Source organism: Larimichthys crocea, chromosome II (assembly GCF_000972845.2).
Source record: "Larimichthys crocea isolate SSNF chromosome II, L_crocea_2.0, whole genome shotgun sequence".
NCBI lineage: Eukaryota > Metazoa > Chordata > Actinopteri > Sciaenidae > Larimichthys > Larimichthys crocea.
In genome coordinates, this window is record NC_040012.1 from 9689701 (window position 1) to 9715439 (window position 25739).

Here is a 25739-nt window from a genome sequence, read left to right on the forward strand (position 1 = left end):
TAGAGCATAGATAAGCATCTTTATTGGTATACGTACAATGTTTTACAGGTAAGACTTAAATAACTTGCTGTTTTATACATTATCACGGACATAAAGTGCGACTTCAATCACCGCACATCACAGATCTGAGAGGGCACGACACGGAGCACAACAGAACAGTTAAATCAAGTAAACATCGAGGATCATTTGGGATCGCAGGTGGAGGGAGTAAAACCCACACCGTTTGATTTTCAAGTTATTACACAAAATGAACAGCTGGTCATTAAAATGATAAAGACCAGTGGACATCCAGTACACACTCATCCACACAGTAATACACAAACACACGTGCACAGGGACAGTTCAGCTTCGAGCTGCCACGGCCGGAGCTTGCTGCTGATCGGTGGATTGCAGTTGTCTTCCCAGGTACTCCCTAAGGAAGAAAAGCACAACAGATTAAACCTCAACACTTCATGTTTCTAAACTTTTATCCTATCCACCTGATGGTCTTTAATAAGACTTTTTTAAGACTTCCACCCCCTATGAGAACCTCTAAAGTTCACTATTTACCATGTTATAACTCGTTTAAATCAAACAAAAACTTAGAAACCATCGAGTTGTAATTTTAATTTATTTGCATCAATTTAAGATTGCAACTAAGAATTGTTTTAATATTCATTCATTTATTTTAAGGTTATTTTCAAGATTTAAGTCTATAAAATGTCACAACTTCCCCCGAGCCTGATGTGTTATAGGTAACACAATCTGCCACCTACCTGCCCCTCATTAAAGTTCACTGTTTAATATATATCTTGTTGTTTTATGTCGTACAAACAAACATCAAGTCATGCTTTTTCTTGAGGGTCTGTATCAGTCTAGGACTGAAACTAAAGATTTATTTTCATCATTGATTTATTTTAAGATTATTAGCTCGAGATCTTCAAACAGCTTGTTTTGTCTGACCAAGACCCCAAAACCTGAAGATATTCAGGTTAAAGTGAAATGGAGCAAATTCCAGATGTTATTTTAATAAAAAAACAGTAATTGTTTATTAAAATATTTGGTGATTAATTGATCAATTTCAAAGTTATTTTAAATACATATTTCTGTAAAATTGCAGATTCTGTATATGGTCACCATTAAAACCCTGCATTGCTTCTACTCTGTTGTCTTCAGCAAATTCTCTCATTTGAGAAGCTGGTACGAGAGATCATTTGCACTTTATTTAAAATCAAAATAATTACAGATTACTTAACTAAGCTCTGTGTCTGACTATTTCATGTCTGAGCAGTCATTTTCTGACACCTCACAGTGTCGACATGAGTGTCGGTTGGGGCTGGCAGTAACATTTTCAGATGTGATATCAGGACACTCACCTTACTGCTACCAGAAATATCAAATGCCTCTCACAAAACTAAAACTGGAAAAGGCTGACGGCGGAAATTGTTACACATTATGAGCTGAAACTCAGACCAGCGTTATTTGGTCTCAATGTTTCCACCCAGTTGTTCGAAATTACTTCCTTGTAGTAATTAAAGTATGAATCACAGCAGTGAGTTCATACAGGACAATATGCAGGCGTCAGACAAAGCAGCAAAATAACCATATGAATCATGGAAGTATTTTCCTGCATCTTTCTAGTTTCATCTCACATCTCATAAAATATCAAACATCGCTCATCTCCGGCAGAGCCTACATGTCTGCCCTTTAATGTTTGATCTCAATGATGATGACTGACCCCAACTTGATGAACAGCAAAGTATCTTCCTAACAAATCAAGGAGGTGCACTCAGTGTTTTGAGGGCGTGAAGTCTGTATCTCTGGGGATTCCTCTGATCAGAATGCAGCTAATTAAAGGCAGAGAAATCGTGTCTGATTCAGTCTCCGAGGACACCTGCACCACGTGAACCCAAATCCATCGAACGCGAGTTTTAAGCCTCTAATCTTTAGACCGCTATCCAACATTAACTTACTCACAGTGTCATGGAGAATTTCAACTTCATCCAACTTAAATCTCCACACTTCTCTGAAGCCATTACCTTCAGCAGGTCTGCAATTAGCAGCTATATGTTGATTTAAAGTATTTCGTGGCACTTAACAAAGGCAGATGGCAATAATTGGAATGACATGTCAGAATGCTGCCGCTGCATGAATTATTATCTACCCGTGGATAATTGAGTCATCGAGGTTAAACGCAGCAAGATACTAGCTCTACTTAAATCACAGGTTGTACAAAGTGAGTGGGAGAGGCAGTGATCAGGCTCTATTGTTTGTGAAAATGGCACCCAGCGGTGAGAGTGCATCATAAGATAAATGCATGATCAATAAAAGCACATGGTATCATACAACGCATCACAATATCTGGCCTCGTCTCTGCAGAACAGTGATTTGTCCTGCCGACTCATTTGCGCGTTACTAAAAAGAAAAAAAATATATACGACTGTATATAATAAAGGTGCAATTTCAGGGGTGCTGAAGTGCAACATTTAAGGTCAGTCTTCTTGTGTCTTCGCCTGGGAGAACATTAAATTATATTGCCTTCATTTGGCAGAAAATAAGTATTCAAAGAAGTGCGTTCAGACAACAAGGAACAAGAGCACATTGTTGCTGCCGCTGCTGCTGCTGCTACATGACAAAGTAACAACAACGGTGAATCACCTTGTTGTTTATGTCTGGCAGCAGCTGGAGAGCTTTGATCGAGACCACTAAGCCTGCCCTTCGATACTGGCACTTTAAACCCAGTTAGCAGTAAAATGAGAGTTCTTAAAAAGAAATGCTTACACCCCCCCCCACAAAGGTGAACAGCTGTGCATATAACCTACAGCCTGCCACTGCAGGTAGTTAACAGAAACATTTATTGGTTGTTATCGTGCTGGCTTTAATAAAATAAGCATGTAAATTTGATGCCTGATGAAAGTCTATAACCAAAATTGTTTCTCTCCAATTAAATTTGTGCACATAGATTTTCATACGAACCTTCCACCTTTTCTTTTTATGCGATTTCATTTTCCTCTGCACCTGTCTACCAGGTGTACAAAAGATAAAGCTAAAGCCTGGATACCACTGGGCACGTCTGTGTCACATCGTGGCTACGACACCGTTTGGGTGTCTCACGTCTTTAAACCCCAGCGGGAGACTTTGTTAACTTGGTTATTTTTCCTGGTTTATGTGCTTTGAATCAAGAGTAAGTATGTAGTAGTCAAATTGTTTGACAATTGACTGGATGGACTCTATGTTGTTTGTCTGTGCAGATTGAAGAGCTTCTGGGATTCTTCTGAAACATGTTGCAGCACTTCTGCTGCCGTTTCAGCTCTGGGGGCTGTTTTGCACAGACAACACAATGCATCGGTGCCCGGTGGAATTTAGCCACAAGATTTGACAATGTCACCAGCAGATGTTTCGCATCTTCATGCTGTTTATCCGTGACGTGATATATTAAATAAAAGAAAGACTAACCAAGGATGTATCTGAATATTATTGCCTTAAAAAACACTGCAGTTGAATTCTTTCCAACAAGTAGAACATGTTTTGCCTAACAACTATAATGCACAAATAAAAATGAAAACAAACTTACATGGAAAATAAACAGAATCCCACATCGGACGGCTAATTTACTGCGTGTCACTCCCTCTCTCTGCTTCCTGTCTATCTTCAGCTGTCCTATCATTAAAGGCATAAAAGGCCAAACTATATATGCCATACTTTCTATTCAGTGACAATTTCAGTAAAAGATTTTTGTTTAATTTCCCGCTTCCTCCCTCTGGCTTTATGAAAAAAGGAGCACACTGTGATCTTGAACAGAAATTTGGTGGGCCTAATGGCCGGGCTAGTGCATGAAATGCAATCTAATAATACATCATGAAATGTCAACTTCTGTGGAAAGAGGCTGTGCTTCAATCTAGACACTGAGGCCAGGACAGAACAAGGACAAAGTGACTGTCGATAGCTGATGGGCTTAAACCACACACACACAAAAAATATCACGATTTATTGAGGTTCTCGAAACATGTTAAAGAAAATGACTTTTCAAAAGAGACTAAAGGCCTCAAGGATAAATAAAAGCAGTTTCTCAATTCACACATTTATCCGAGCTGTTGTCATGACAGCGGGGGTCCTTCAGTAAGTAGAAGATCATCTCGTGGAAACAGCTGCACGGTGACAGTGGGTGTGGTGAGCTGCTTTGAAAATATCTTTCAATTTGTGGCTGAATGAGACGTCACCTTTTCAGTGCGGCACCATTCGCACATATCTGTCCTCATGAAGGCAGCACACATGATTCAATGTGATGAAACGACCTTGAGACAATCAGCGGGCACATAACCACGAGAAAACCGCCACAAAAGCAACAGTGCTGGTGCGTTTTTCATCACCGAAAACAAATCAAATCGATTGTGCTGCTACACCAGCAGACGTAATGATATGCTACGTTCGACGGAGCGGAAGGTGGTGGGTGAATTAAGACTTATAAGGAGTGGGTGTTAGAGAAACTACGGAGAAAAACGTCTTAGATTTGTGTGCCACGCTTTTAAAAAGAGACACTGCGGCTTTCACATATCTTCCAAACAAGCGGTGAGTGAGGAGATATCCATTTCTATATAAAATCAAATCAACTTTGTTTTCAGTTTTAAAAAAGGTGTGTGCTGAATTTTGCATCAGCTTTCAGCTCGGACTACAACTCGTACGCATCTTTAATTAGTTACATTGCTTTTTAGTAGCAGCACTCTGCTCTCTCTTATCTTACCTGCATATTTAATTTTCTTTGTTCCACTTATTTCCTTCTCATTTGCTTCTTATTTCCATTAATCACATCCGGACTAAAGAAAACAACATGAGATCTAATTTATTTGGATTCGGTCATTGTATTTTCTAACACAGGTATAAAGATATCTCTGGGCTTTAGGCAAATGTCTTAAAGCTTCCAAATCATGGAATTAATCCTGCATCTTACCTCTCTTCTTTCTCCAACAGTTATCTGATTTTTCAGCCTGTAAGATGTTATTATAGATAATACAGACTTTCTATCTTACACTGGAAGTTATAGTATTCGAGTCGAGGTGTGGAAAATGCATCTTTCTTCCTATTGTAGTTCTCACAATGAGAATCTGCCTCTCTTTCTTCTCAGTTACTGAAACAAGACTGAAAGCCTTTTGTGTTGCGGTGAACAAATAAACATCTGCCCACACTTCAGCGAACATACAGTTTACACAGAACATTACGGTCACTTAGAAGGGAAAACAGCACTACACTATGATATTAAACACAATACCTCCTTCCACAGTTGCTCGGGGGAGCAGAGTGTGTTTTAGATAGCGGCAGAAATACAAACACATTTCACAGATTTTTTCTTTTTTTTGTTTCCAAGCAATCTAGTGGACAGGAAAAAAAAACAAACAAAAAAAACAGACAAGGACGATGGGAAAGCTGAGTGTTTGGATCAGAGGAGTGGTTTCTCAACATTAAAGCAGCGGTGCTGATCGGGGCTTCAGTAAAATAAAGATTAGGGCCACATGCCATAACCATGCAAGTTGATGCCAATAATCTAAATCTAAAAGCAATTTGGGCTTTTTGCCAGTTACATTTTCTGAGTTTGAAATGTTGCCAATAAAGAATTAACCATAGATGTCTAATAAATTCATGAAATGAACCATGCAGATGTTTATTTTCTCTCCTTGTTGTGGTTGATCCTAAATTGTCCAGATTTTGACCTAAATGTACTTGAACCTAAATGTAACTTGAAGCACAACCATGGTAAACCCTATCAAGCATTTTCAGTCAATCCAACTATTTAGACCTCTTCTCAGGTGATGTGGCCACATACGCACAAAAGTCAGTGCAGTGTAACAGTACACAAACAGTTCAGCATCTTGGGAAAAACATTTCATTGCTGTCTTGCCAAGAGTTAGATGAGAATATCTATACAACGCTTGCGTTATCGATCTTCTCCTCTAACTCTCTGCAAGACAGCGATTGTGTCCCAAAAAGTCAAACTTCTGAAGACAAACAGCTCTTACTAAGCATTAGCCTCGTTAACCAACTGTCACACACACAGAGGCAATATTTAAACTGCTCCCCACACATTGAATAACCACCGAACCTGCAAGCAGCTGATTAGCAGCCTCAAATCCAAACTGACTCACTCCTGTGATTTACTGTGTGAAAAACATTAGGGAAAAAATCCTCATAGAACAAAAACTCAGTCAAGACAGAATCCTCAGGAACCTTCTATATTTTTCTCTTTTGGTTCTCCGCGATAAAAACAAATATCAGTGAGTTGTGACCTGTTGGACGTCATTATGAAAGAATACAAAGACTAACATCTGAATACCAACGTAGTCAATGTTTATTTAAATATCACGGCTTCGCCATGGTCCACCCACACTTACTTATCCTGCTTATTAGACCTTGACAGTGACACCTCTATGAATCTGTTGCCTTTGCTGCACCTATTGAAGCAAATTATACTTCTTATCACTACACAGTCCATTGATATCACATCATGTCCCCACTCAACTTTAACCTAAGCCGACGTCTAATCAGAAGAAGTAAATCAAAAGACCCAAGAGGGTGTGGAGAGTCTTTAATCAGTTATATGTAAATTTAGAGGGTTGTTATTTAATGTCAAGAAGATCTGGGTGATAGGACACGTTAACAATCAATGGAGATACAAAAGTGTTCATACCAGTTGTGGACCATCAGCTTCTGCACAGCCAACAGGGCGTTGTACCGGACGAGCTGGTCCTCGTGGTGCATATGATTCATCACCAGCTGTTTTCCCCCGAGCTGCTCAATCACTCTGAAATGGGAGGAATGAGAAGGAATAATGGGAGGAAGCCTTTATCCACACAGAAAACAGGTGCTATTTTCATGTTTTAGGTCAGTGATCCAGCACCAGGTAATCGAATCCGGTCTGACTGAAATGTTCTTCGTATCCTATAAAGGGTCACTGACCGTGTAAAAGGATTGCATGCTTGAAAAAGGAAAACACGCCTGCATAATGCAAGTGATAACACAGCAAAATGGTGGTGACCAGAGAAACGAAAAGTAGACCTAAATACAGGAACTCTGGTGAGTAAACTGACCCCAGTGGCATCTCATTACCAACGTAAGGCCATAAATGGGGCATTTCAATCCTGAGACCTGACTACAGGGTAATAAAACGATCCAGGAGACAAGAAAAAAACATTACGGATCTGTCAATCACACAATGTCTTTAGGATAACAGAAGATTTAAGAAGATGGACAGACTCTGAACTTCAGCACTATCTGACAGAGACGGACTACAATCTCTCTTATTTCCTGAGCAAAGTGTGTTCAGATATAAACAAACGTGGCCAACAGCACATACATTGGGGGCACTGGCTTCTTTGAGGTTGAAGTATTTTACACTTTAAATGTGAACAGCCGTCTAGAGGAGACATGAGCCAGTTATTCCTTTTGAGAATAAATCAGGTTCAGATTTAGTCTGAGTTAGCTCATTTGTTTATGTCTCTGTTATAAAACATATAAGAGAAAAGTTGCTGATTAGACACGGGCAAAGTGGGAAAACAGAAAAATCAAGCCTGCCACACACCAACGCTGAACTCTAGACCAACTGAAGCATATGTAAAAAGGTGTTGCCCACTCTTTCAGTACTTATAAAACTGCAAACATGAATTTATTTTAAGTAGGTCCACAACTGAGATATGGAGTGCAGCAAGCGTAGAGTAGAAACAGTCACTATGTGTTTATTTTTTTTATGATTGGACAACTAGCTTTTAGAAGAATTAGCTAATCCTGATGAAATGTGGTGGAGGCTGTGTTTCTTCCAGCCCATTTATCTAAAAGGGCAAACCGCACGTCACCAGAAAACAAATGTTTTTGACCTCCTTCACTCACCCGTGTCACAGGAGAAATACACTTCCATTTTTATCGAAGCCACCAATCCACATCTGAGATACGTTATAACAAGGTGCTTCCTTAGAGATTCCACGCTAAGGTGATCTGAGGAGGTCACCGGAGGACACTATGCTCATTGTCAACCAGCTGGAGAGGACGTGCGCTCTGTGACATGACTTGTTATATGGTCAGCGGTAGTCATTAGAAGACGAGAAGACTGCTGTCATAAAGGGAGGACACGGTCAGTAACACTACTCAAGTAGGCTGTTGCATTTAAACCGTGCTGAAGTGGTATTAAGGAGCCAAATTTGTGACAAGAGTATAATCCCCACCAGGAGCCTGAACCATTGACACAATGATGGGTTCATGTTGATGTTGATTCATGCCAAATTCTTTATCCTATGACATGCATGTCTCTTCTGTTGTCCAGTTTTAATGAACCACTGTCCACTGATACACTGTCTAGTGTAACCTACCACCCACTTCAAGTTACTGTGGCCTTCCTGTCAGCTTCCTCGGACCTCTCTCATTAACAAAGCTGCTTGTCTGTTGCCAACAACCATTCTATGATCAAAGTCTCCCCCAACCTGATGTCTGAACAGCTGAACCTCTTCACAATGTCTGCGTGCCTTTGATGAATCGAATTGCCGCCCGATTAGATATTTGTACTGACAACAGTTGGAACTTATTAAAAAGGCCACTGACTATTTCTATGACTAAATCAGTTTTAGTATTATATTTCCTGCTACAGTGGAGGTTTAAAAAACAAATCCTAAACGAATACTCCTGTATACCCCCGGTGTACATGAAAACTATTTTTGTCTACTACAGCTGAATCCCCCAGCATGGCTGAGATGCCTTCCGGCTGCATCGTGGCTGACGGAGCTGACTCTGCCTGTTCTAGACAATTTTTTATGATTCCACCAGTAGCTCTGCAGCATATTTCCAAAGCAGCTCTCTGCTCTGTGGAGAATACACGACTGTTCTGTTTTTAAATGAATGCCACGGACAGCCACAGCAAGCAGCACAGAGCATATGAAGCCCACCAGAAGCATATCAAGGATCTGGTCAATTTTCAAATGACCAAATCTGAGCAAATTAAAGTCTGGCAGGGTTTTAAAAAAGCTGTGTGGCAGCAGCGAAACAGCTGTCGCATCACAGAGCTGTGTCGTTGTAATTCAGGGGTTAGTAAGACAGATGCTTTAAGCACGTTGATAGAGTTGGAGTGGATAGGATACACTACACGCTTCTTATGCACTCGCTTTTGATATGGGTTCATTATATAGGTGAAAACAATCTCCTAATGTCTTTTAATAGTAGTGAATGGGTTGCTAAAGTCTGCACATAGTGGCTTTAAGCTTTGATTCAAATTGTGTTTTCACAGAGACACGTCTTACCGTTTGCCACGTGGGTAATGTCGCACGTACTCTCCAATGTCGTGAGCTGCCACCGCTATGACTTGGGGATCATCAGACACCTCCAACAGCCTTGTCAAGATCCTATTGAAGAAAAGCAGACAAAAGAAGGGAGGTCTGTCACATCAAAAGGCAGCTTCCATCACACCTTATTCACTCTGAAATCACATTTTTCAGATGCTTATAGGCAGGAGACTTTACAGAGAAAGCTTCATTAAATGAATAGTTTAACTAAGATTATTTTGTCAGCTAATATAAATGTTGGATGTACAAATGTTAATGTTACTTCAAACTGAGGTAAAACCTCAACTCTAAAATCTAAATCCAAGGACATGAGGCATCCTCTGAAAAAGTGACACCTCTGGGTTCAAAGTGATACGAGTCTGGAAAAGAGACTAATAAAAATGGAGGGTAATTTAAGCTGAGATGATGCCTGAGCTGATTACAGAGACAGGGACAGTGATGAGACAATGAGATGTGTAGATCAGGATTTTTTACTGAATGTCAATAGGCCCAACAGAGCGTGTGACTGGAATAACAAAGAACACGGACACAAATTGATATTTTATCTCTGTTCTGAGTCCTTAGATTGGCCACATACACACAACAAGGATGAGAAACAATGTTAAGAGGCTGTGCAATCATCAAACACGATGCTGGTGAGTGCCTGCCTTCGTTTTGTGCTTTGTATAAATGTGACCTGTGACATTCAATGCTGATTTGAGAACAAATTTGTATTTCTCACTTTGTAATTCATTTTTTTCCCCTAACATTAACCACATTGGAAAACCGTATTAGATCTTTCAAAGCCTCATTTTAAAATAAACTCACAGAAACAAGATGTAAGAGTTACCGTGCGCATTTATATGCATTTGCTGATGGGAATGTTATTCGTTTTGCAGGTATTTTTAAAGATTGTTCTCTGAGCTTTTGAACCTCTGTTACCTTTGATAGAGACAGGAAATTCAGGAGAGAGGGAGGGGAGATGACGTGCAGCAAATAGCCACAAGTTGGAATCAAACCCTGAGCCACCGGGGCAAAGACTGAGCCTTTGTACGTGGGTGGCATGCTTTATCAGGTGAGCTTCCAGGCAGCTCAGTTTTGCACGTATTTGATCAAAAAACAGTACTGGACAAATTGACATTTTTCTGGGGGAGTCAGTGGAGGAGAGGATCAGTGGACTTCCGAGCAACCTGATTGTTTGTACGTCATTACTCTGAAATTCTGTCAACGTTTGTCAACTCATTTCATTTGAATTAATTCAGAGCAGAGCAGCAATTCTTGTTATAATTTGTTCTGGATGTGTTATTTTCACATGCAGTTAAGAGCAGCGGACTCATTTCTGAGTCAAGTCACGTCTCTGTCATTTAAAATGCACTGAATTCATAATATCTACGTCTATCATAAAACATATTTTGTGCCTTTGCGTACCTGCACAAAGCTTTCTGCAGCATTGGTCTTTACAAAATGTCAATGTAAGAAAAAAAAAAAAAAGGAAATGGAGAAAATATTCTTGCTACAGCACATGCTTCATCTTACTTGAGGAGCTCGTAGTTCTTCTCATTCAGGCGGACGGCGTTTTCACGCCAGAACTTCTCAGACTTGTGCACAGGACTCCATTCCAGGCGGCCGGATTTGAGTTCGGAGCTGTACTCATCAAATGAACTGATGATAAAAATAAATAAATACATAGAACATTTTATTTTGTACTTATTTAAATAAGTAAAAACAACAGTTCAAGGTTCCCCTCTGTCCCCAGAGCTGCTTTCTTTCATCCCATCTGTTATGCAGAGTAGTGATTTGAGAGGCGCAGCATATAGTTAAGAATATGGTCACCCACGCATGTAATCAATGCAGCATTCAACATGAAATGAAATATGTCTTCTAGACAGTAGACTAGACTTTATGTGCAGCACGAAATCCTGAATTCTTTGAAATACTTGTTCCAAGTGATTTTTACAGAATATTCTCATCACTTTTTCACAATCTACTAACTGTAAGTGTGCGCTATTCATGGAATCAAATCCACCGAGTACCTGAGATCCTGCACGCTCTCTCCAAGCCTCTCCAGCAGGAACTTAATGTCCTCTGTGATGTCCTCATCATCGTACTTCTGCTGCTCGAGGTTTTCAAGTTGTTTCAGCACCTTGCACTGAATCATGGCCAAAGCGTATTCCTGTCGAGTCTCCCTCTCTGCTGATTTCTCCAGGAGATTCTGTCACAGTGCGAGAAACAGATGGTAGATAAATTAGATAAATTACTCCACTCATAAGTGAGCAAATTATATGAGGAAGAGCATGCCTATTCATTAAATCAAACAATGAATAAATTAGTAACTTGCAGAAATAACCACTGGATTACTCTACTAGTTGATTGACAGAAAGTTGACATCAACAGTGACCATTGATGACTTTAATGGCAAAAAAGAGCTCCAGCTAGTCCAAGTCTGCTGTTTTAGTGTCTCTTTTATATTGGAAATTAAACATCTTCATAGGTTTTGGACCAATGACAAGCAAAGAAAAAGAAGAAAAAGAAAAAGTGCAAATATCATGATTGTATTCAATCATCCCAGCCTTACAAATCCTCCTACCCCTACTATCAAATAACATTATTCATTCAAGTAAAATATCCTCACAAAGTAAAAAAAAACCTGACATTTTGGAGTGACACGGCAGAAAGGGGCTTCAGAGACTGAGATGGAGGAAGTCCATTCTATACTTTGACTGAGTCTCAACCATCAAAGACATATCTACAAATATCTGAAAATGTTTTCCTGGAAGAAACTTGTGATGTGAGCTCAATATCAAATGCAGCAAATTGCCCGAGTCACAGCAAATGTTAATAGCTTGCTTGCCTTTGAAGGTCTATGTCTAAAAGTAATGTCATGTTTTCATAAATAAATGTTAAAAACAAAAAAACCTTTTAGTACCAGAGACAGGTTAGGAATAGAACACCACAAACACAGTAGCGCTGCCTGGGATGATGTGTTCAAGGACTTCCAGATGGTCTGGATAATTTAAGTCGTATTACAATTCCCACATGGTGAGCAGAATCATTTGCATAATTAGATCATTTGGGAAATAACATGCAGTTTTGTAAAACGAGAATTACATGTGATCTCAACTTTATTGAAATCTGCATGATCTCAACAAAACAGTTCTATATTTGTTGGCGTGGAACAATGTTTTTGTAGCTTTCCGTATTCCATGTTACAACACACCCACTGTACAAGTCGAAGACCTCTGGGGAGAACCCACTCAACATTTCAAGACGTTTCAGGGTCTCCCTTCACTGCCCACCACTGCCTTTAATTAGCTGTGATATAGCTACAACTACAAACTTCTCTGACCAATTAAGAAGTCTCTTTCTTCTATGGGTATATGCACAAACACTTTATGTGACAGCTCTGCTGGCATGAGAGAGCTGTGATGAATGAGCTCTGAAGGAAATTCAAAGCAGGAACACGTGAAGTCCACAGAGGGAAACATAACAGAGCACAATGTAAAACATGGTTTCTAACTAATTTCAGTGAACAAAAGACGAGGGAGAAAGGGTAGTCCTTTAGGAACACAGATGCCTATTTTGCAGCGAAACACTGATTGAAACTGGCTGACGGAGAAGCACAAGAAACCTTAAATACCTTCCTTTAAGTTGGGTTTGAAAATCAGCTAACTTTTCCTCCACTGGTGCATGAGCTCATGATTCAGTCATGTAATCAATGCCATTTACAACACCATTGTGCTCTGAGCAAGGTCGTTTGGCTTTCTGGTGTTGCCGGGGTGGACAACGACTGAATATCACTGAAGCTTTTTATTCAAAAATCCATATTTCCTCAAGGCCATAATTCAATGAGTGGACGTGAATATTTTGTTTGGTATTCAATATGATGTGCGTGTTGAAGGCGGCCAGGTACCACAAGCTGTGAACTAGACAAATGCACTGTGTTATAGCAATAGATTATGACACCTAAAATATCAGTGTACTTTATGTTAACTATAATTTCCACACTCTTTCTCAGCCCTCTGAGGACCTGTCAAATTATCAAATTGATTTTCAGTGTATTTCCTGGATGTTCCAGACCTGCGTCTGTGCCATTAATTTCATTTTGCCAGGGTATAGTATTGGGAATTCATTACTTGGTGGAAACACAAAACAACAGAGCAAGTCCCGAACGCAGCTCTCAGGACTGCATTAAATATGCAGGAGATTATTTGAGCAATCACAGCAGGAAGCTGAAAGAGCACCTTAATCATAAAGTATATTTATGTATTTTTTAATGGGCTCGGTTGTTTTATAAGCTGCCTCGTCTGTTGTTTAAGAGTTGTCATTTCAGTTTGTTCTTGTCGTGATGAATTACACATCCTAATTAGATGTAAATGTTGCAGAAAAATACACTAGCTTGTCGTATATCAGCATAAAAGTGCTGGTGTCAAATTCTGTTCTGCAAACTTTTGCAAGCATAAAAACATTTGACAATAAACAAAAGGAGTTTTAGACCAGCAGTTTCCACATTTTACCAAACCATGGCAACCCTTCAGAGTAAATACACACCTTCATGTGCTCATGTACATGTCTTTTCATCAGTTGCTCTTTCGGGCACCTTGTGTATCATCTTAGGGTTGATATGGTGATTTCAATGCCGTTTATTGCTTATTTCTTCCATTTGAAATACAATATAAATGTAGTAAATGTAAATGTTGACCTAGTTTTCTATGTGGTAAAATGTTACTACAAATGTACAGAAAAAAATAAATCAATCAATCTAGCAGGCACCCTGGGCCAGTCTCTGAAGCAGGAAGGGGACAGCAGTTCAGCCCGTGTGGTAAAAACATTTTCTGTGAAAAGTGGCATTTTAGAGACGCACAAAACGAGCAAGAAAATCTCCACATACCCTGAAGGCAGCCAGAATGATTCGAGTGACCTTCTCCTTGACAGACTCCTGGAGGATGTCAGACAGTGCCGGCACTACGTTGTAGCGTCTCAGATTCTCACAGAGTTGAGGACTGAAGGCCAGGAGCCAAACACAGAAGATCATCTGGTACTGGAGCTGGAAGCCACACTTGTTGCTCAGCACTGCCGTGATGCTTTAATGAAAGAAATAATCTAAATAAATAAAACTTTTTTTCTTTTTTTTTTTTTTTAAAAAAAAGGGGGAAAAATAACAAAACAGGCAAAGTGCTGGGGAAAAAAAACACATCTATATCTACCATCAGTTTACTAATAGAGGAGCTTTCACAGCTGTGTGCCTGCATGTTGTTTGTCCATTATCTCCGATGATGGTGAAGACTGAAATGTTTTTAGTCTTTTATTCTTTAGATAATGGAAGAATTGCTCAAAATACAGAGTACTAATGACAACAGCTAGACAGACAGCATGTCATACATTTGCAGAGATAAATGGTAAGTGCAGAGATGTGGAGCTCATACATGTGCAATCATTTTCTGATCTTATATATTTTTATATTTTACATTTTACATTTCATGTTTATTGCTGTTTGCACAAGGGATATGGGGGAAACTATTTCAGTTCTGAGTATGTCCTGCACATATAGCAGCACTGACAATAAAGTTGACTTAATCTAAATTGAGCCGGAAGTCTCGTTTTGACTTCAGCATTAAATAAAAAAAGTCGGGAACCAAGTAAAGGATAGCGGGAACTGATTCTATTTTTTTTTTTGCAGCGTTCTTTTTCGTTCAACTACCCACTCCCTTTAGCAATGTGGCTGCAGAATATAATGCATCCACGTCACTGAGTAAGAATAGAGGTGTTAATTAACATTTAAGATTTTCTTTTGGTTATTTGAATTGCAAAGAATGCATGTTAAAATGCAAAATATGTAAATGTACTTCCACACATCCACATGGGGTGTTCTCAGGAAGGCAAATTTCATCAAGAATACACAGAGAGAAAATAAAAATGTCCCTGAAATTGCAGCCTCTGAACATTTAATAAAGTTTGAAAGGTTTAAAGCAGTAAACTAAAAAGGGTCAATACGTGTCACGTCAGAGCCACAGAGGAGAACTCGGGTCATCTCACTGCACTCCCAGCAGCCTTTACAAAGTGAGAGTAATTTGCTTCCATCAGGACGGAGATTTCACCTCTCTAGAGATGGCACTAACAGGTACAAGAGGTCTTTTATCAGTAATTGGCTTTTTAAAGAAAATGGAATTTGTCTGGTTACTAGCTATGGATCTGACAGGCTGCTCCGCTAGTTTCTGGTATCTTCTTGCTTCTCTCTTTGGATGGTTTTGGTGACAAATGATGATGAAAAAAGTGATATTGGCTTCAACCCGAGTTTTTCCTCATTATAGTACTACTGTGTACTGTATTCTACTTTATTTGTTCCAACTGTTTAAACATTTCATTGACCAGTTATAGAATTTTTCAAGACCAGACTAAATTAAATGTTTTTTTTCTAAAGCCGACCAATATATATTGGCCGGTTTTCACAGATCACACTATTTGTATTTGCCCGATATGTGCTAGAAGACACAATGCAGAAAAAGATGCTCGGGGTATTCAAATCGATGTGTTGTGTATGTAAAGTTAAATGTATGATTATTAGTAATTACAAAATTCACAGTCAAGTTTACGGTTTCGCTGCACTGATTTCATTTTGGACAAAAACAGTTTGCTAACTCTAAAATATCCTGCCTCCATTACATAACTTTGTCACCGTGTTATCAGCCATCAGTGTCAGACCACATTTGAGGATCACTGCAACATAAGTGTGTTTATTTACATACTGTACATGTATGTATAAAGAATATTGGGTCTATTTTCTAGACTGTGAAACACTAGAAAAGACTTTTGGGTACTTGTACTGTATTTCTTAGTACTGCGATCAAAAGACCTTTACACGTTGTCTGCAGCAAATGTTCGTGGAGAAATTGGGCAGAGCGCGTTTGGATCCTCTGCACCCTCAGGCTGTTTGACAGATTGTTATAAAACTTTAAGATCGGATCTCTTTGAAAGCAAATTGAAAGATTGCTTAAACTGATTTTCATGGCTCATGGCTTGTATTGCATTTTTTATTATTTTTAGATTACTATGAATTATAATACTGTCTGTTTTGTTTTGTATCTGTAATATATTTCTTCCTAGTGTGTGCTGCTGCCTGTCTTTGCCAGGACTCCATCGAAAAGGAGATTTTTCATCTCAATGGGACCTTTTCTTTGTTAAATACACAGTAAATAAAACATAAATAAATACATAAAACTGCAGGAACCCTGTTTAAAAGAGTCATTACTCACCAGTTGACTCCATCAGCCTCCACCCAGGCAAACCTATATTCATTGACCCTCAGCATCAGCTGAAGGCATCCAGCCACGCACTGAACGTACTGAGAGCTCTGCAAAGGACAGAGGCAAACATTTACTCAAACAGAAGCGTGAGCCTTGGCTGTGCAATCAGGAAAACAAACAAAATGTTAGAGGGTCAAGTACAATTAGTGCGGTTCTGAAACATGGAGTCATTGACAAGCAGATACAGCACGTGGAAGAAGGCCAGTCCAAAAAAAAAAACTTGCATTACTGTCACCGATCAAACCTGAGGCATCGCACATGCAGGCTATTGTATTATACATCAACACATGCTAGATCACAGACCCAATAGTACAATACAGAGCAACAGCAGGGAAAAGAGTCCCATCACACCTGAGCAGAATAATGTAAATTTGACATTAGACAGTGGAAGAAGCTGAGAGGAGAAAATAGATCACATTAATCTGTTAATTAGAAAAGAGTTGAAGAAAAGCAAAGAAGTTCAGCGAAAAAGAACAGGCAGCAGTGACGACAGAAGAGTGGAGGAGTGAAGGTTACCTGGTTGAAAATGCAGAGGGAAAGATGATGTTCAGTCATTAGATAGCGCTTCTGTCAATATAATTCTGAGTACACATCTCAGAATAATCACGCTATGCTATTTAAAATGGGTGAATGCTGCTGCTGGGCAAATACTATTCCAATGTTCCCTTGTTATGCTAATGTAGAGGAAAAGCTGTGTTTGTCATGCGCTTTTAGCATTAAGGAGAAGTGGCTTACCGCATGCAATTTCCACAATACAGTTAAAAACCAACCAGTGGCAGCAAACACCATGCTGTCTAAATGAATATCTGCTCTAAACCTACTCTAACAGACTCAGGTCTCCAACAATCTGCAATTATTAATAAAAAAATATTGGGAGTGCAAGAACAGGATGGGAGAGATAAAGAGGGGAAAGAAAAGATGTGAAAGTCAACTGACATCTGACAGACGCCAGCTTGCACAAACCCTGCAGGGGTTTTTTTTTTTTTGAAGTGCCATGGTGACCGAAGACACACTTCACTAATACTCACTTCACTGGGGGAAATAGTTCCTGCTCCTGTGCCTGATTCTGGACCTGTACCATGAAGGTTCTAATGAGAGATAAACAAAAGAAACAGGTGCACAATTGTTCACAATCCATCGCGTCAAGCTAAGTTTAAGTGGCACTGGACTACACAGTCAGTGACAGTGGATGCTCATTGATTCGTTGATTGGCTGCTGAGGAGAGGAATTAAGTTATAGTTAAAAAACATATTTTGTAAAGACACAGAACGTTGAATGATGAAACCGTGCTTTTGGAGAAAGCTAGCTTTACCTACGCCTCTGGATATTTTAGAAATACTGGTGTGCAAACGCAGAAGCACAAAAGAAACTAGAAATCAATATTGATCTGTTTTATCATCCCACTCTTTAGTGCGTACATCTGCCAAGGCAAAGCCAGCACCTACAGGGCAGCTTTCATCAGACCATTTCAAGACCTGACAAGCCTGGCTGCTAAAACTCTATATGAATAAATACATTACATTTCATTAAGCACAAAGTTTTCACTGTGAGCCCAAACAATAGAATTTAATTAAAGGGGAAATGAATAGAGGTGGAAAATAAACACTTTGCCATTTAATATGATTAGATCCTTTTTTTAAAAAGAATAAATTAATAGATGAGAAAGAGGAAGCCAAATGCTCTAGAAATTAAATAATCCATGATAGAACAAATTTAATAGAAGACACAAAGAAGTAAATTATATCACACATCAGTTATACACAGACAGCTTTTCACATGAACATACAAACTAAAGGAACTGTAAACTGATGTCTCTGTTTCATGTGCAGATCCTTTTTGTAGGCTCAAAAGCAATGACAGAAGTCCCTGAAACCACCGAGATATATAAATAAACAAATAGACTTTTAAATATCACAAGTCATTTTTGACTGACATACCTGTGAACTGAGTTGGCTTTTGATCCAGTTGAAGTAGTAGTTCAGATCGCTTCCCTCCATCAGATCACGGCCCCAGGCAGCCAGCTTAGCGATGATCCTCGCCGCCTGAAAAAGGATGGAAGAGATTTCAGATTCTTAATGTTATGCATGAATGGTAGAAATTTACAATAAGGCCATGATAAATTGTACTAAAAAATGAAGGTATAGTGTTACTTATTACTACAGTGCAGCAGCAATGGCCATCATGGAAGTCTCCCTTTTCAATGTGAAAGGTGTAAAATATATAAATATGCATGCAGTGAATGAAATGTATTCATTCTGCTGCTTTGTTTTAAGGTAGGGAGGAGCTAAAAATATATGTAATTGTTGCCCTGTCTAAATGATCTATGAACAGCTTCTATGTAATTGTTGCCCTGTCTAAATGATCTATGAACAGCTTCTGTTAAGAATTACAGCAACTTTAGTTCAACCTAGAGAGAGAGAGAGAGAGAGAGAGAGAGAGAGAGAGAGAGAGAGATAGATAGATAGATAGATAGATAGATAGATAGATAGATAGATAGATAGATAGATAGATAGATAGATAGATGCTGGGCACATGGAGATAACACTGTCTACAAGCCCATCTAAGTGCAGAAATAACTGAGGCCAAATCAACTATCTCATAAACAATTTTGGCTTGCAATTTGCCTCCTGTGAGTCCTGTGATGAGACAGACAAACAAATTGCGTTCTCCAATTTCCTCCTTGCCAGGAGAAGATGTGAAGAAATATCGGGGCTCTAATTCAAAAAGCAAGGATCTCCATGACAGTTGGATTGAGTTAAAAGTGCTGTGTCACAGACTCGGGGTAACATTATGGCCACCTGCGGGATGCCATCTGGCTTGTGTTTTTGTAGGTGCCATATCATAGTACTCAGTTCGTAGATGGGTGGTCAGCCTTTATTTATTTGAAAAAGGGTGGCAGGGAGAAATCATTACATTAATTGCTTGTGGAAAAGAGAAGGTTGCTACGTGAGGAATTATTGATGTCTTCCTATGATTAAAAGCAGAGTCACATCTGTGAAAAATTCATGGCTGTGAAGAACGTAATGGAACAGAGCATCTTATCTGTGAAAACACAATCTCTGTTCTTAATTGGATCATTTCAGCTACTAAAAATATCACACTATGATTAAGTTTGAAGCACAGACTAGATGTTTTACCACCTAGTTCACAGCCCTGTGTGAATATACTGTATGCTGACCTTGTTTAGTCTACACACTGACAATGTTCCTCATGATAGTGATTAATATTTATCAATAGTAAAATACTGCCTGAATCTGGATTTTATATGCAACAACTAACAAGTCTAATGTTTTAGGGACAGCTTGGGTTGTTATGTGACTCATATATTTGCATTTAACATACTCTGAAAAATGCTTACTATCTCTTAACTCACCATGTGGACGGTGAAAAGGTCCTGACGATTCAGCATTGGAAGAAAATAGGACCAGGCGGTGTTCTTCGTCTTTTTAGCGTAATCAAAGAAGATGTTCACGCGCTGATGGTTCTCCTGAAACACGATTGATTTAAAATCTTAAGATTCCAATTTTCTGCACAGCTAGAGAAACTGACTGATCTTTACAAACTTCTTACTAAAGAAACATGCTGATACATGTTGTTTTAGAAGAAGAGAAGTCCAACTCTGCATAATTACTCAGGTTTGCACAAGTGCATATTTTTATCTACTAATTTATTTTGTAGGACACAAAAACGAACTTAGAAATGAATCAAGGCTTAATAATTTAGGTGGAGAAATCAACACCTTTTCCAAATCTGGAAGATGTAATCTTCTGTTTTTAATAACAATAATTAATAAACACACCCTCAGTTATTTCTAAGATCTAAGGAAAAGGGAGAACTTCAATGTTCAATTGACAATTATGTCCTATTTCCTCGTGTGTCCTTTTAAAAAAATCATGACATCGCCCTGACAGAAACCTAAATCAAAACTCTTCCCTGGTGAAGGTTAAACGTTGTGATTCTAACAGGTTTTCTGACCAAGGTCCTGCTGTGCTTTTTTTTTTTAACCGTACATGCCTATTTGTCCAGAGTCTGTGTGAGCGTGTACCTGCAGAGTGTCATCAATCAGGGTCAGGATGTACTGGACTGTCTGCTCCTTGGAGATGTGGGCCATCAGGTTCAGAAAAGTCTTCGCACACTGAGCAAAAAACAAAATAAATACAATCTCAGAGACACAGGACAAAGACACACCATCCATGTACCAATTGATAAATTGAACAAATTGCCTTGGCTTTTATTCTGCCTGGTGCCTCTAAAAACAGTCCATAAACTCCCTCACGTCAGCAAAATGCAAGACAGTGTCTGTGAAGTCAGCTTACAGGAATTTCACAGCACTGGGTGCAGTTAGGAAATTTAATATGAACCGAGGTGACAGGTTTAAAGGGTAAAAAAATAAATAGTGTATATGCAGGTGGAGAGGTGGAAACTGTAGGTGGTTTAAAGCCTTCTGAAGTGGAACTGCACAACACACATACGTAAGCACAATTTCCCAAAGTACAGGCTCCAGGTATCCGAATTAGTATGTACACATAGGCACAATCCAAAAAAACATAGTATAGATAATATACTTCTTAATGTAATTAGCTCTCTGTCCGCATAGTTTGAAAGGTTGTGAACTAAACATCAAGTTTAAATCTGTAAGTAAATCTAAAAGGAGAACTGCTTGAGGAAAATGCACAGATATAAATATCAAATATAAAAAGATACCTGATGTCCTTCATTAGTCAGAATGACCTGTTTCTCCTCAGAGTTGGCCACTTCAAATTTCTTGATGAATTCACAGTCCTCCGATGAAATCATCTGACTCCTGGAAGAGAATTCATCAGGACATTGCCATGTTAGAAGCATTCACCACTTTGGCCAACAGTGAGTTGGCTAATAAAGAGTGATCTTTCTATTGATTATTCATGAGGCATTCAAAACACTTTCTTTGCCATTTGACCAAGACATGCAGCACACACAAAGCTGCTGTCCCTCTCACTGAAGGCTTGACTTTGTCACGAGCACGCTACTTTAAACTGCAAAGCCAGCTCGCACAATAATGGAAATTAACGTGGAAATACCACACGCTCGAGTTAAAACGCACCGTACGATCCACAAAGGTGGACAGCTAAAGTAAGAACATGCTCATAGTATGTCCATACTAACTGAAACAAGGAATCAAGTCAGCAGATGATTTTTTTAAGAGATGATAATGTGGCTCAAAGAGGAAGTTATCACTCAAGACAGTGAATCACAACACAGGAACTAGAGCAGAGCTGTTTTTACACTGGCACTCTACACTGATATATTCAGAAGGTTTGACGTGCTGACGGATTAACTGCTTGACAGGGTTTTTTGTGGGCAAGTTTTTCCCTCACTCGAACCGAGGGTCTAAGGACAGAAGGTGTCACTCCCTGCACAGATTGTAAAACCCTCCGAGGCAAATGTACTTTGTGACTTTGGGCTACACAAATAAAATTTGATTTGATGCTGACTTTAATACAATATCACAACAAAATATATGCATCTTATATGTGCATTTTGTTCTAACTTATGTCAAATAGAAACCTGAAAGTAGACTTTGTGAAGCAGAATGTAAATGGTGTGGACAAACAAACACTTATAAGCTTCATAAATGCAATGGCAATTCTGTTGTATTATCAGATGATCGACGGTTCGATCCCTGGCTCCTCCGGTCCGCGTGTCGAGGTGTCCTTGAGCAAGACGCCGAATGTGATTGGTGTATGAATGTGTGTGTATATATACACACACACACACACACACACATCATACGTCATTCCAGAATTGGAGGACATTTTACGTCCCACCCATCAAATTTTGAATAATGCACACACAAAATACTAAAACATGTAGTTTCTGAGTAAATTTACTTGTCCTGAGACCAAATCTTAAAAACTGAGAGAAAACAATGCTTGAAAGGAGTTTTAACAATACCAAATAAGTCTGGAGTACCCCTTAAAATGCCATTTTTCCCTTGTCCCACCCCCCTATACATATACATATATATATATATCTATGATATATTTATGATATATATAAATGTGCTTGCATGGCAGCCACTCAGTGTATGAATGTGTGTGTGTTTAGATTGCACCTAATCAGGTGTCTAATGAGCAGTATATAAACATGATGTGGCTGTTGTAAATGTGAATACTTACTGCAGGTAGGACTGCCAGTTCACCAGATTGGCCCGCACCTCAGCTGCCTTTGCAGCGATGATGTTGGTGGGGACTGCAGCATCCACAGCCCCGCGGATATCCATCATGAACTTATAAATCACCTACAGTCTAATGTCAAAGACAGAAACTGCAACCTGGATGGGAAGACATGAGCACAACAAGTGAGTCAACGTCAGAGACACAAGCTGAAACAAAAGTTAAACAAACAGTTACACAGCTGTCACCAAGAGGAAAGCGAATAGCTATATATATGAACTTTTGACCTACAAATAATTTACAATTAATACTTCGACACGAGGCTGAAATATCAAACTAATATTTTAAATTTTAACCGTTTAATTCAGACGTTAGTTCGCGAGCTGACTAACGGTCGTGATTCTGTAACCGTTGGTAGCAGGTCACGCTAGCTTCGATAACTAGCTTTAGTCGCAATGTCACGACATGTCACGATGGGTCTTTCTACGACGAAACAACGCGATACACAACCTGTGATATTAAGCTGTATTTTAGGAATGTAGCTAAATGTAAACACACACCAAACGTGTGAAATTATGTTAACACGGGTAGCAACTGGCAATATAAGCCGAGGATGCTAACGTAAGCTAGCCGCGCTAACATAGCTTCGAGTCCGCTCTGTCTGTCGCGACAACACGACAACAAGAACACACAGGTGATGAAGACAGATTAAGACAAATCATGCACGTTATTTTGTCTTTCTAATGAATGAAATACCGGGAGTAAAACAGCGTTGAATCACTCACCCCAAGCTACTGTCCTGAGCGAACAGCTGACCGACTACAACACGGCGTCACGCTCTATCATGTGACAGTCAGTCACATGAGCCCAGCAGAAGTTAAACAAGTCACAGACAAGCTGAGTGTTCAGAGATATCACAAGCTGCAAGTCTGCAAGCAGGAACATCCAGGCAGTGTGCACATGCAGGTATAATTATAGGTCTAAAAAATATACCAAACTAACCTGGAAATTGCTTTAAATGTCTATGAAAACTTTATACTTTATAATAATAATAATACATTTTATTTCATAGGCGCCTTTCTGTCACCAAAGGACACCTAACAATAAATGAGAGTAGACAGCAAATAACAGAAACAAACAAAAACCATAAAAGTATATCAAATTACAAGAATGCAACATTAAAAACAGGTTAAAATAGGACAATGCAATTAAATCAGATGGAAAAGGCTATTTTAAACAGGTGGGTTTAAAGTGAAGACTTGCATTGTATTTATTTTTATGGCACCTTTCATACAGAATTGTAGCCCAAAGTGCTTCACAGAGCAGAGTGAAAACAGAAATAGACAACAACTAACTAGTTCTTAAGGCAACAGAGCAGTTGCATGAAAAACTAGAGATTAGAAGAAAAGTAAAAACGCATAAAACTACAACAACAAAACTAATAAGAAGTCAAATTAAGACCTATATGATAAAAAACATAATTTAAGAACAGTTGCAGTAAAAGTAGATAAGAGTTGTACAGTAAATAAGCACCAGAGATAAAAGTAACAGGGAGTGATCAGGACCTAAAAACTCAGCAGTGAATGGTCAGGCACCTTAGGTCAAAGCCTGGCTAAAGAGGTATGTTTTAATTTGTTTTTTAAAAATGTCTACAGAGGTGCAGTCAGATTTTTAGAAATATGGTCAGTTTCTGTTTCTCTGCAACAGTGCTGCAATGTGCATCGTTATAAGCAGCGATAGACCTTTTTCCACAGCAGCCATTTTGACATGACATAGTAGGGTTTTTCACTGGTACTAATTAAGGTCCTGTCCCATATTAGTGCAGCAGAGACTTTCCAGTGAGCCAACATGGACCACAGCAGCACCCTGACTCTGTTAGACCTGAATGGAACGGGTCCTTAATTAGTATCCAGGTACGATTTAAAGGTCCAGTGTGTAGAATTAAATGGTATCGAGCACTGAGTCTGAAGATCCCTGCGAAACCCCCATATAGAGCCAGTTTTTAGTTTGTCTCAGCAGTCTCTGTAGATAATAAACACTCATTCTAACACAAACAATGATATTTTAAAGGCGATTATACACAAATCAAAACATAGTTATGAATATGAGGACCCTGACGAAGAGAAGAGTGTTTACAAGGGAGAGGGCAGAAGGGGATTAGGACAATGTTCTCACTGGATGCAATCCTGATCCCTGTGCTTTACTGCGTCTCACCAGCTTAGGCCAGATTAAGCCAGAGGTCTTAGTGTCTGAGTGAGATGGACAGAGAGGAAGACTAGTGACAGACGTGGATTCATTTGTGATTGTATATGCTCCTTGATGAATTCCCATGCAATACAATGGATTAAACACATTGGTAAATGGACTTTGTACAGCAAAACATAGGCCACAATATATGTACATGCCAGTCCGGGTTACCAACAAGCTTTTGACGCGTTGCACGTGGTCGGGGCGCTCATTACAGACTCACAAGGATAAAAATGATCAAAGCTCTCAGTGTGAGCATCATCTAACTTCAGCTCACAAAGCCACAGAGTTAAAGTACAACGTTAGCTGATAAAGCATGATGATGAACTGATTGGCTGTAGCTCATCAGGGAAGTTGAAGATATTCACAGTAATAATACTTTGCCTGCCCTCCTGTCAAGGATTGTTTTGCTTCTAGGTATTATTGTAGTCTTGTCGTGCTTGGCAGCAGGCACAGACAGTCCCTTTGGTTGTATCGGTTCACTGCAGGGCCTTCAATTTTTGGCTTTTTTGGGCAAGGCTGGTAAATTATTAAAAAGACAACAAGGGAGTAGAGTTTCTGAATCATTCACACTGACAGCTTTAGAACTTCCACCTGGTAATTTAAAACCTGATACACTGACTTGTGGTTATAGAAATTCAAAGTGTATATTGATATAACTACAAATGATCAGTCTCTAGATGGACATTAACTACAGACACAGACAATAGTAGTGTGAATTGGTGACTGGGTCTTTTCAGTCTGGACTCTGGCTTTGAAACTAA

At 39.2% G+C, this 25739-nt stretch overlaps 2 protein-coding genes across 3 annotated transcripts in view; one reads left to right on the top strand and one right to left on the bottom strand.

Moving 5' to 3' along the window:
- atp6v1h (ATPase H+ transporting V1 subunit H) lies at positions 1-23643 on the bottom strand. Of its 2 annotated transcripts, XM_010729266.3 has the most exons (14): positions 23514-23643; positions 22732-22886; positions 21278-21377; positions 20619-20708; positions 19947-20060; positions 18511-18615; positions 17602-17661; positions 16523-16620; positions 14161-14353; positions 11306-11484; positions 10809-10934; positions 9252-9353; positions 6659-6772; positions 1-412 (listed from the first exon to the last, which is right to left on the bottom strand). In XM_010729266.3, the coding sequence occupies exons 2-14, from the start codon at positions 22836-22838 to the stop codon at positions 343-345; spliced, it is 1458 nt and encodes a 485-aa protein (XP_010727568.1). In that variant the 5' UTR covers positions 22839-22886; positions 23514-23643; the 3' UTR covers positions 1-342. The 2 variants fall into 2 exon arrangements, with proteins under 2 accessions (XP_010727568.1, XP_010727569.1); XM_010729267.3 differs by lacking the exon at positions 17602-17661.
- rgs20 (regulator of G protein signaling 20) overlaps positions 22802-25739 on the top strand; it is a 20808-nt gene continuing 17870 nt past the window's right edge. The window contains exon 1 of the mRNA XM_027290042.1: positions 22802-22913. The gene's annotated coding sequence lies outside the window, so the exon portion shown is untranslated. The remainder of the gene's footprint in view (positions 22914-25739) is intronic.